General features: G+C 42.9%; 2 protein-coding genes across 2 annotated transcripts in view; both read left to right on the forward strand.

The window, feature by feature from the left end:
• The window catches only part of dap3 (death associated protein 3), a 7,551-nt gene extending 3,159 nt beyond the window's left edge, over positions 1-4,392 (forward strand). The window contains exons 7-13 of the mRNA XM_061821159.1: positions 1,048-1,178; positions 2,429-2,509; positions 2,802-2,966; positions 3,046-3,105; positions 3,176-3,265; positions 3,927-4,044; positions 4,114-4,392. Coding sequence (XP_061677143.1) covers positions 1,048-1,178; positions 2,429-2,509; positions 2,802-2,966; positions 3,046-3,105; positions 3,176-3,265; positions 3,927-4,044; positions 4,114-4,199 — 731 coding nt within the window. The 3' untranslated portion in view covers positions 4,200-4,392. The remainder of the gene's footprint in view (positions 1-1,047; positions 1,179-2,428; positions 2,510-2,801; positions 2,967-3,045; positions 3,106-3,175; positions 3,266-3,926; positions 4,045-4,113) is intronic.
• Positions 4,393-5,222: 830 nt separating this feature from the next.
• On the forward strand, positions 5,223-12,419 carry gba1 (glucosylceramidase beta 1). Its single transcript, XM_061819923.1, has 11 exons — positions 5,223-5,516; positions 5,594-5,788; positions 6,433-6,579; positions 7,809-7,942; positions 9,534-9,706; positions 9,774-9,863; positions 9,934-10,081; positions 11,005-11,229; positions 11,328-11,491; positions 11,570-11,686; positions 11,945-12,419. The coding sequence occupies exons 1-11, from the start codon at positions 5,429-5,431 to the stop codon at positions 12,060-12,062; spliced, it is 1,599 nt and encodes a 532-aa protein (XP_061675907.1). The 5' UTR covers positions 5,223-5,428; the 3' UTR covers positions 12,063-12,419.
• The last annotated feature ends 17 nt before the right edge of the window (positions 12,420-12,436 follow it).

Below are 12,436 nucleotides of genomic sequence, written 5' to 3' on the forward strand. Positions count from 1 at the left end.
TTAACCGAGTTTCACCATTGCCATCTACATGTGTTCTCGGTTCTCAGAAATCGCAGTGTAACTTGTTAGTTAGCCAAGTAATGGCGCGAACTGAGCGACGGTGTTCAAAGTTTTACGATGGCGAAAGTGTTAGAAAAAAGGATGAAGATCGAGCGAGGGCAATTGACAAGGATGCTGGAATCAAAAACTGTTTCAGACGGGGATGGCTTGAAAAAAGTGTAACCGTGCAGATAGGACCGAAAACGGTATCAACATGTCTAACCGAACACATACAAAGAACTCTGTGTTCCGATAGGAGCAAAAAATATCCAGGACGACACTCAACATCTCCTCTCTTCCTCGCCAACACTATCCCCAGCTAACTGCTGCTCGTTTACGAAAATGAGGAGGAACTTTTTGACTTCTTCCAAGATCTGTGGCCTCTGCTTGGTCAACACGGTTGCTCCTTTAGCAACGTCACTTGCTTTGAGGGCATCCTTGTGTTTCATAATGGTGCTGATCGTCGATTTCGCCATGCCATACTTCTCCGATAGCTCAGAAAAACGCACACCAGATTCATATTCGGCTATAAAATCCTTCTTGGAAGTCGATAGTTTTACGCACCACTTTCCTTTTTTCAGCACTCGCAGTTGCACTTGCGTTCTTTGGAGCCAATGATCGGGGGTTAATATTCCTCAATTGGAAGAGGAGTGTGTGGGTCAACTGGTTGCAGCGCGCGTTACGTCGTTTCCGGGTTTTTTCGGTGGTGCGTTCGAAAGCACAATAACAAATCGTCGTGGGTCAGCTGGTCGGGGCGTTCGAATACAGATTTTCGATTGAAAACCAAAGCAAAGCGTTCGAAAACAGATTTGTACGAAAACAGATTTGTACGAAAACAGTCGTTCGCTAACTGAGATACCACTGTACTTCATATTTAACGTAATGTCCCAACTCCTCCTGCTTTTATTGTTTTGTTTGCAAACAGGTGTTCAGAATATTCACAGAAAAATAAATAATGAATCGATTAATTGATCATCAAATAAGTGACTTTCTGTGCTCCTCATGCAGCTCACAGCTGGGTAAAAAACTGCAAGGAGCTGCTTCCTTCGTCTTTTAATGCCTCTCGCTTCGACCAACCTTTACAAGCCACCGAGTGGTTGCGCAACTTCAAAATCACCAACGAAGCCTTCATGTCCAAGGTAGGAGGGAAATATTCCATTAAATAGCGGAAAGATTCACAAGGCAGCATTCATGTCAGGCAGTAACGAACAAGGAAGGTGTAGACGATAATTGAGGCTTCACTGTGTCGTCACAGCAGCTCGGGTTACATGCCGATGCACATAAAGCAGCGGGTGCTCGCTGGCAGCTGCAGGGCACGATGCTGTTTATTATTTTATGAGAATTTAATGGAAGTTATTATGCTTTGCCGGTTATTAATCTACTTGGCTACCTTAAAATATAATCAGTGACGACATGCAGATGATGTCTCTCTGATGAATATATGTACTCGACAGGAACTTGGTTTAGGTACGCCTACGATACAGAGCACCAAATATTTTTAATAACTCATTATTCTGTTGTTGTTTTTTTATGTGAAAAATGTTTTAATTTCCATCCCTTTAATCAGCTTTATTAAATAACATTACCTTATGTTTCGAATTGAGAGTAGAGAAAATCCACAAACAAAATTAGGATTCAGTTACTGGTTTTGTTTTTAACGTGTCAAAAAATGGGGAAAAATATTGATCGTTTTCCAAAGTAAAAGCAGATGTTTGCTAATGTCAGTCTGCTTGCTTACAGAAAGAAGATATTTACTGTTCAGAGGCTAAAAATTCTATTGACTCTTAACTTGTAAATTAAAAAAAAATGGCTCTAATTGATGATCAAATATTTTTGGATTAATTTGATAAATGAATAGTTCTCAATTAATCAATTACTTCTTGCACCTCCACTGTGATACCTAATTGAACATTATCAAAAATTCTTCCAGTCAAATGTTGTCTTTACGGCATTAATTTAACAGCGGGTATTATTTTTGAAATTTAAACTCAAAAAGGGTTAGGGTTAGGGCTATAGGGTTATAGGGTTAGGGGTTAGGGTTAGGGTTAAGGTTAGGGTTAAAAAAGCTTTACAATCTGCTTTTTTTGCGAAGAGATGATAAAACAATTCGCTTTAACTAAAAATGATTTTATAAATGATTTTTTTGTCGGGGGAAGAAGTGTTTTTGTTGTTGATTTTCAACAGACACTAAATCGCTTTCAAAACTAGGTACTGTAAATGCTTTTCAATTGATTGCAAAGTTACAGTATGCGTGTTTTTTTTTTTTTTTTATTTAAATCACCAATTCAGATGTAAAGTTTTTGTTTTAGCAACTAATGTAACCTGACACAATTGTTGTGTGGAGAATGTCAAATTAAAATCTCTAATCTCTTTACTATTTCTCCTCCAGATAAAGACAAGGCATCGCTATGTGTGGACAAAAAGAGAGTTCACAGAGCAGGGAAGCCCTCTTGGCGAGCTGGTCGATCAGGTTGTTATTTTTCAGCCTCTCCGATATTTTTCATCACCAAAGCGCTTATTGTGCGCATTTCGAGCACGAAAGCCCTTGAAATGGAAGTATCGTGATCCCCTTGTCATTGCGGGTCTTATACTCGAGCCCCACTTGTGTTAGGTGAAAATCCATGCTACAGAGAGACCTCTGACCTGTAGAGGCTATATAGGTCATTAATGTTTTGAAATGATTGATGCCAGGGTGTGTAGACTTCTTTTATCCACTGTAGCAGGAGATTTCTGTGCTCAAATGGTATGTGCTCCTATGTCAGGGCATCGCTCGTGTGAAGAGCAGCAGCGATGTGGTGGGGGCGCTGATGAAAGAGCTCAGGCAGCAGAGCGGGCAGCCAGGCTGCGACTTCCGTCTGGCCGTGGCCGTGGACGGCGTCAACGCCCTGTGGGGCAAGTCCATCATCAAAAAGGAGGACAAAAGTGCGGTGAGGAGGAATCTCTTTGTGAAGTTTCATTCACGAGGCTCAGGGTGCTCGATCCTCATGTCCTTGTGTTTGACATCAGGTGGATCCAGATGAGCTCACGCTGATATATAACCTGAGGAAGATGATGAAGAACGACTGGGTACGAAGAACTCGTAAAAAGTGTTGCTTGCTTCTATTTTTCTCTGTTATAACATTATCATTGTTTTTAGACGGGAGGCGCCATCATCACCACGGTCTCTCACACGGGGGCTGTGCACCTGCCCAAATTGGCCTACTTGCCTCAGGATTTGCTGGGAGAGGTCAGAGGTCACCAGACTGATTCTTTGCCAACTTAAAATATACCCCAAGAAGTTGCTAATCAAAGGCACTTACACGCTGCACTTTTCGTGGCACCGACTGCAGTAAAAGCTGCAGGACGGCATAGCATGGGCTTGCTGATCGATCAAGAAGTGGCCTGGTGCCTTTGTCCGCTGGCTTGAACATAAAGTAGGCCTCAGCTCGGCAATTGTTATGATGTATCTGACACTGTTTCAACTGAAAGCCTTGGCTTTGCTGAAAATAAGGAGGTGGTGGGGAGGAGCAGCTGCTCAAAGAAATGTATTGTTTTGTTCGATTGTGACGGCAAAGCAGAATGTTGGGGAATTTTTGCAGGTTAAAAAGGAAAAACTGAATTATCACACAGCCGGAAATATTCAGACCCTTTGCTGTGAGACTCATTTTACTCTGGTGCTGTCCATTTCTTCTGATCATCCTTTTTTCCTTTTTAAGCTACATGAAGCACAGCGATATTACACATTATCTCACGTGGTGATAGTTCAAACATTTATATCCAAGTGTTTTTACCCAATATTTAAAGGATGTTACTTGTTAGTATTGGTCTCACCAATGTGGGAATTTGAACATGTAGTGTATGAAGGTCACATTTCGTATCGTGCTAAATTTTGCCCATGTGTCCACCAGAGAGGCTTTGACAACATGGACCCATTTGTCCCGGTGTCGGTGCCCTACTACAGCGAGAAGGAGTTTGAGAGCTGCTATCTCTACTACATGGACCGTAACTGGCTGCAGCATCCAAAGAGTAAGAGTGTGAATCATCTGAAGTACAAATCCGTGTCTATGTAATGCTTCTGTGCCTTTTCCTACTCAGGCCGAACGGAAGAGGGCAAGAAAGAGCTCGTCTTCATGACGGACAGGTGTCCATCTTTAATGGACAGAATTTGTGCATACCTGTGAAGTCTCAGACATCGACTGCTCATGCCACACAAAAATACCTGCGTACGGTGCAAGAAATGCAGCAACATTCATGTCTATAATGTGTATCTAAATTATTCAATCCACGTTTACTAATAAAAAATTGCAAGACCCATGTTTTTTGTATTAAAGAGGTTGATCATGCTTATCTAATTATGCTCAGTTTGATTTGATTGTATGTTAATTGTTGAAAAATGTCAGGCTACTTACAACACTCAAGTTGTAGAAACCACCACACATTGTACAAGCTAGTTTATTAAAGATAAACTACATAACATTGTGTTAGGGCTGAAAATAATTATAATCAATCCCAATTTTTTTCACTTAATTGATGAATCAAGGCAACTTTTGAGAATGGACTTTCCATTCCTTTTCACAGAGTTTGCTGCTTTAGTGTTTTTAGATCTTTTTGTTAGATGTTACTATGATACACTGAAGTGTAATTACAAGAATTTGGCTTTAGTGCTCACCTTTTCTTCTCCAGACAAGCTTATTCACAGCAACTGAACCTCTCTCCTTGAAGTTCTTTATGATCCGATAAATGGTTGATTTAGGGGCAGTCTTACTCGCAGCAATATCTTTGCCTGTAAAACCCTTTTTGTACATCACCATGATGATTGTGCGTGTTTCTTTGCCGGTAACCATGGTTACTAGAGGCAGAACAATGATTGATGATCAAGCACCACCCTCCATTTAAAGTTGTTATTCTAACCCAATCAACATGACGAAGTGGTCTCGAGCCTTGTCCTCACCAACAATCTCGCCCGAGTCAACGAGAGAATCACTGACATGATGTCAACTGATCTTTTGTGTCAGGGCTGAATTGCAGGGGAAAATCCATTTTCACGACAAAGAGGGACTTTGCGATTGATTTCACATCATCTGATCACTTTTCATAATAACATGGAGTACATTCAAATCACCGTCATAAAAAAAATGAGGCTGTAGAGTTTGTGAAAAAGAATATTTGCGCCTCGAAATTTGGCCACAGCTGTACAACAGCACTTGCGAGTGGCACTTGTAGGTCACTGCATATCACGTGAAAGGTCACATGACCTGCTTTCCCATAACAAGCCGAAAGCTTCCATTGAAAACCACCCGAACGGCCAAAGTTTACCATTGAAAGCCAAGTGAAGGTGCGGTTCGGTTAACTCGTAAACTTGCATTCTAATGTCATTTCCTTATTCAGGTAATTCCCGGAGAGGTCGAAAATGATCCGCAACAAAATGTTTCTGGCGTATCATTTTGCTGTTCTGCTGGCAGTCTTTGTCCACCTGACGCCGACGAGCTTCTCCACAGGTAATATACGCCAGCTTCGTTTAAGCCTTTCTGAATGTCGCAATATTCATGGTCTATTCTTTTGTTTTCCTCCTTAGAAAAACGAAGCAAGTGTGCTGCTCGAAGTTTGGGCCACGACTCGGTGGTGTGTGAATGCAACTCCACGTACTGCGACGCCGTCGGCGTCGTGTCTGTCCCCTCGCTGGGTCACTACATCTCCTACCTGAGCAGCATATCTGGAAACCGGCTGGAGGAAGAACAAGGTCCGGTCCGAGCCAAGAGCACCGGACCTGGTGAATATTTATTCACATGGGGGGGCCTCCATATCCATGTCTTGCAAAAAGTTCTGAATTTAGAGGAGTGTCGAAATCCATCTTGAGGGCTATTATCTCTAACAAGTGACTCATGTCAATGCTTGCACTGTAATTTGATAATAACTTGAATCAACTGAAGCTGTTGTGACATTTATCTTTTGTAGCTTTTGTACTATTATCATCTTTGTGATGCGTCATTCGTGTCATTCACCACTTGAATGCATCCTCGGCCGACACCGACTGCAGTGCTACAGCTGCTGGCACGAGTGTCTGGCTCCACTTTTATCGGAAATGAAGCGTGTTAGAACTTTGCCTGCGATTTCTTGGGATGCTCCACCTTCATCCCACATTCCAAAAACATCGTCCATGAGGTGAACGTGAGTGCGACTGGTCGATATGTCCCTGGGGATGACCCGTGACATGTCCAGGGTGCCCCTCGCATCTTCCCAGACAAGCACTGTAGAAAATGGATTATGAATGAATTGTATATGCATAAGACTGATAACACCAGTTCATTTTCATCACAACTTGGCAACATATTCGGTTTCCTGATTCAAGTCTACACAGCATTTTACTACATGTAGGTAGTGCCCGTCACACGTTTTGTCACACGTCTTCCTCAGGCCTCAGACTGACTCTCCTCCCATTCAAGAAGTACCAGAGGATACGAGGATTTGGTGGCGCCATGACAGACGCGGCAGCGCTCAACATCCTGTCGCTTTCTGCTGGAGCGCAAGATCAACTGCTGAGACAGTACTTCTCCAAGGAAGGTACATGTTCCATAACTTCTCGTTAGCTTCGCCTGCACGGTGCACACATCTAATGAAATACAGCACAATCGAGCTCGTGCAACTACATCATAAAATCACGGGACTTTTGTTTACCTTGCCATGTTGCCGGTCAAGCTAAGCGTTGCTCAATGCTACGTGGGTTGGAGACACGGAAATATGTCTTACAGCACGACGCCCAGAGTTTTGTCCGATACCGTCAGACATTTAGAAGGTGAAAATAAATGACGGTACATGGAAAAAATTGATAAACTCAGCATAGAGGACCCGTATTTAATGCCGAAATCGATGTTTTCGCCGATCAGAAATTGGACTGTTCATTTGCTTCCGCTTGTCTTGGACAACTTGATATACACATGGATCTGATGAGTAATTCATTGAGATTTACACAGAAAAGTTTGAAAGCAGATAAACGTCTGGACGCATACGAATACTTTGTTGCTGGATCTCTTCTGATCAGGAATAAATCCCACATAGTGACGGTTTTGACGGCTCGTGAACCCAGAAGTGTGTTCGGAATCCATCGATCTTTTCAGCTAGTATTCAATACATAAAGCAATATTTAAATAAATGACCCCTGGTTTTACACAAACTCGCATTCATGAACTATGATTTGGAAAAAAAAAAAGGACTGAGTCGTTTCCATGGAACGTACATGGAAGCGATTGCGGCCACACTTAACCTCCGTAAACCTCTGCGACAGTTTTTTTTTTTTTTTTTAACACGCATTGTTCTCAATTGAGCCAATAAATATGTTTTGGTAATTTGAGATGAAGAATAGTTCCTACCTGAAATGAAGCGATTGCTACACAGGCGTGTGTGTATTTTGGTTGGGCACCATCCATGATGTTTAATTGCCGAAATCCATCCATATTTTCTGGTCTTTTCAGCTGGTTTTCCATAGAATGACCTCTTTGAATATCTGTCTCGTCTGTTGTGACAACCAACAGCACAACAGGTCTCGGGCATTGTAAATATTCTCCTCCGGTTCAATGTCTCCCACAATGTTGAGCAGCTCTGTTTGACCGGCATTATGGCGCTGTGAAAATGGTGACGTCATGTGCGCGAGCTCTATAGCTGTTAGAAAACCTTTTGGATAACCTTTAGTCTCGTTCGACACTGTTGGAGGGGTATTCATGTAACATTATGCAAGGGTAATGAAACGACGACAAAAAAATCCCTGTGTAATTACTGTATTATGTGTTTGTCAGGTATCGGTTACACAGTGGTGCGTGTGCCCATGGCCAGCTGCGACTTCTCCACACGTCTGTACACATACGCCGACACACGGGACGACTACAGCCTGCACAATTTTACCCTGGCGGCTGAAGATGTACACATGAAGGTTGGGACACACACGCAAAAAGACAAAGGCAGACCAAGATGGACAGATAGAGACGGAGAAAGAGGGAGCGAGACAGACAATAGGGATTGGTTGTCATTTGTGCTCCACAGCCAGTTCAATCAATAATGTCAAATCTTGGTGGCTGCGCGACATTTTCTCTGTCTCTCTCTCTCGCTCTCTCTTTTTTGTTTTTTAAAATCAATTTTTAAGGGACATCCAGCTCTTAGTAATGTCACTATTGTTCCATACTTTCTCCACTTTTAGTTGAGTGCCTTCACCGTGTTCCATGGTACATGTAAAGCCTTGGAAATTCTTTCGTAGGCTTCTCCTGTGGAATCTCGCTAACAAAAATATCAGTACTGTGGCCACTGTAGAGCGCCTTTGTCTGCCAAGACACTTTATCAGAAATAGCGAGGGGAAGGGAGAAAAAAAAAGTCAAATTTGAAAGCCAGCATGCGGGACTGGGGCATCATACTGACATGGTTGCTTTAGAGCGCCTCGTTGTTGACTGTGAGTGCACGCACATCATGTAGAGCAGATGTCCCCAACCTTTTTATCACTGCGGACCGCTCAATGCTTTGTCAATCTTTACCGCGAACCTTGGGGGGCGTTACGTAGGTTGTTTGTATTGAAAATTATTTGTATTGAATATCGAATACAATAAACACGATAATCAATAATAAAATAAGAATATAATAATGAAATAAATAAAATAAGCATAAAAATACACACTGAAAAATGAAGAACAAGAAGCACATTTCTTTCTCTTTTATTGAAATATTCCTAAACAATTAGTTCAACTTTTTTCATTTTTTATTACTATACACTCACTTCTTTAATCTCTTCACTGGGCCTTTTCCCCATCAGAAAGAAATTTTCCAAAGATGTGTTTTTTCTAGCTTTTGGGGGTAACTTTGGCGCTCAAGTGACCGAGATGTAACCCGAAGAATCCGGTCATTTTTCAAAACAAAAGATTTTTCAGACTCTGCTAATGAATACAACGGAACTATGCATTTTCTTGCTGCTTATCCTCACGTGGCTCGGGGGGAATGCTGGAGCGTATCCCAGCTGTCACCGGGCAAGAGGCGGGGTACACCCTGAATTGGTTGCCAGACAATCGCAAGGCACAGAGAGACAAACAGCCGCACTCACAATCACACCTATGTGTCCAATTAATGTTGCATGTTTGTGGGATGTGGGAGGAAACCAGATTGCCCGGAGAAAACCCACCCCAACTCCACACAGGCAGGGCCGGGATCGAACCTGGGTCACCAAAACTGTGAGGCCAACGCTTTACCAGCTGAACCACTGTGCCGCCCAACGAAACTAATTAATGATAACTTCGGCGGCCCGGTACCAATTGATCCACGGACCAGTATCGGTCCGCGGCCCGGTGGTTGGGGACCACTGATGTAGCTAAGTGGGCGCCTCATTGTGGCGGCGTGGGAAAGCCCCGGGACGGCCCCATGGGATATATTCCAGCCAGCAGAGGTGTGATTTTTTTTTTTCAGGATTGAAAACGTGCTTTTATATACTCGGCGATGTACACACATAGTCATGGATGCCCTCTTACTTGTGGCATTGTGATCAGATCCCTCTGCTGCAGAGAGCCCAGGCCATGTCTCCTCAACCCTTGTCTCTGCTGGCTAGTGCCTGGAGCGCCCCCGCCTGGATGAAGACAAACAATGCACTCATAGGAAAAGGCTCATTGAAGGGGAAACCTGGCGGAAAGGAGCATAAAAGTTGGGCTCAGTACTACATAAGGTGATTCACATCCAACCGAGTATCCATGTAACGGTGTCATCTGATTTTTATAATTTGTCCTCCGCAGATTCCTTGAGGAATATGCCAAATATAATTTGACATTTTGGGCCGTCACCACAGGGAATGAACCCACAGCAGGACAAATGACAAATTACAGGTGTCCTCTCTTACACAGGATATGTCATAAGTTATAATATCAACACATTTACCGCACTGTCGGCCTGCAGTTTCCAGGCACTGGGCTTCAGTCCTGAGGAGCAGAGGGACTGGGTGGCCTCGGACCTGGGCCCCGCCCTGCAGGCCTCGTCTTTCCCGCGCACTCATGTCCTCATGCTAGACGACAACCGCCTGCTGCTGCCTCACTGGGCCAAAGTGGTAAGTTTTCATACATAGCTCAACATGTCTCGGTGCTGTCGCAGCAGGAAAACATCAAGTTTACTCTGCTCTATGCAACATGGACCGCAACTGAAAACCTGGATTTCAAAATATTGACTTTTTTTAAATAAAAACAGGAGATATATATATATATATATATATGGATATAGATATTTTGCATTTATGTATTTTTATATTAAAGGAAATGTGTGGTGAGCACATCCACCTCACAGTTTTGAGGTTGGGGGTTCAAACCCAGGCACCGGTTTTGGTGTGGGTGTTTGTTAAGTGAGATCAACAATCTCAATTAAGTAACAAATAGCATCAGTGTTACTGTGTTATAACCCTCTAAGCCACTGATATGTGAACACAAACAGTGGAGCAACACATGTAGACAGATAATGGAGTACTGTATTTAATGACATGTATTTTTAATCTTCATTCAAATTTGTGCCAAACAAATATGTGCGTTCATCTGAGATGACATGCTGTGGCGACCCCGAAAGGGACAAGCCGAAAGAAGCTGCATTCAAAAACAAATATATTACTGTGGCATACTGAGGCGTCCATCTGCATGTACACGCCAGAAGATGCGGCACAATGTCGGTTAAATTGAAGCAAAAGTGATGAAAGCTGTTTAAATAGTTATATGGTAATTGTCATTCCTATGTTTTTAATAAAGTACAGTATTCAAAGTATATTTCAGTGTTGAAAGATGATATGAGATACGACTGTTTTGAGTTACGATCCTGGTTAATGAGAAGCCGGAAAACATGATGAAATCTGTATTTCATAACAATAAATGTCATTATTTTATTTTTTCAGTGGGGTCTCTTTTTTTTTTTTTCAGCATCCACACACGTTCTTCTTTCACAACAAAATATATGTTGATGGCCAGAATCTTTGATTGTACCTCCCTGCAGGTGCTGAGTGACATCCACGCAGGCCAGTACATCCACGGCGTGGCGGTGCACTGGTACCTGGACAATATCGTCCCCCCGGGGCTCACCCTCGGAACGACCCACGAGCTGTACCCGGAGTATTACCTGTTCGGCACGGAGGCCTGCGCCGGCTGGAGCCCGCTGGACCGCGGGGTGAAGCTGGGCAGCTGGCAGAGGGCCGAACAATACGCGCATGATATCTTAGAGGTAGGACCCTCGGATGTTCCAGGAGCACGAGTCAGCTGGACCCGCGGGATTTTGACACATCCTGGGACTGGGCTCTTTCTTCGCTTGGTCGTGATCAGGACTTAAATCATTACGTGACGGGCTGGACCGACTGGAACCTGGCGCTGGATCGGACCGGTGGGCCCAACTGGGTGAAGAACTTTGTGGACAGTCCCGTCATCGTGGACAGCGGGCGTGATGTCTTCTACAAGCAGCCGACCTTCTACAGCGTGGCCCACTTCAGGTCGCAAAGCGGACCTTTGATCGTTACATATTTCTCGAGACCTTCCAATTCATCTTTTCTATTTCATTTTGGGTGCAGTAAATTCCTGTGTGAGGGCTCTCAGAGAGTCGGCGTGTCTGCCGACGGGGAAACCAGCCTCGAATTCTCTGCCTTCATGCGGCCGGACGGCTCAGTGGTGCTCATCATACTCAACAGGTTGTATGTGTGAATGAGGTAGCCGGTGATGTTTTGTGTTATGATGACGGTCCTTGAATGAACTCTGTGCGGAATTACAAGCCCTTTGGGGGTGGTGTCAATTATTATTTTTACCATCCCTTATCCCTCATGAACAGTGGGCATTTTTTTTCATATTTGTAATACCTTTTTTTTTTTTTTTTACTTTGGAGGTTCCACTTTACAGGTGTGAATGAGTGAGACTTGCCTGGCTTTAATAAATTGTGATTTTGTGTTTAGGTCATCATCGGCCATACAGTTTGAAGTGTGGGACCAAGCGGTGGGCTTCATCCCCTCCACAGCGCCGCCTCATTCCATACTCACACTCGTTTGGTACACACCGGGATTGAATACGTAATAATTTTTTTTTTTCGTTTGTTTGTTCACATGCCGGTAAGTTAGCCTTAACCCATCATTTCATAATCTTTTTTTTTGACAACCATAATCTTGCATTAAAATGCTTTAATATGGGATTATAATAGTTACTTTTAGATTTAAAAAAAAAGTTGACATTTTGTGAAGAAAGTGCTTATTATATCAATATGGTAATTGTGTGCAATGTAAATATGAAATTTGTCATTTTGGAAGAGATGGTGCTTTAAATTGTAAATTTGTAAACAAAAAGTGTAAAGAATTATAGGAATTTTGCAAGAAAAATATAAGCTCACTTTGTACAAAATGAAACGTGTTATTTAATTTCAAATAAAGAGAAAAATAGTACCGCTTGAACTG

Source organism: Syngnathoides biaculeatus, chromosome 5 (genome assembly GCF_019802595.1).
Source record: "Syngnathoides biaculeatus isolate LvHL_M chromosome 5, ASM1980259v1, whole genome shotgun sequence".
Classification (NCBI taxonomy): domain Eukaryota; kingdom Metazoa; phylum Chordata; class Actinopteri; order Syngnathiformes; family Syngnathidae; genus Syngnathoides; species Syngnathoides biaculeatus.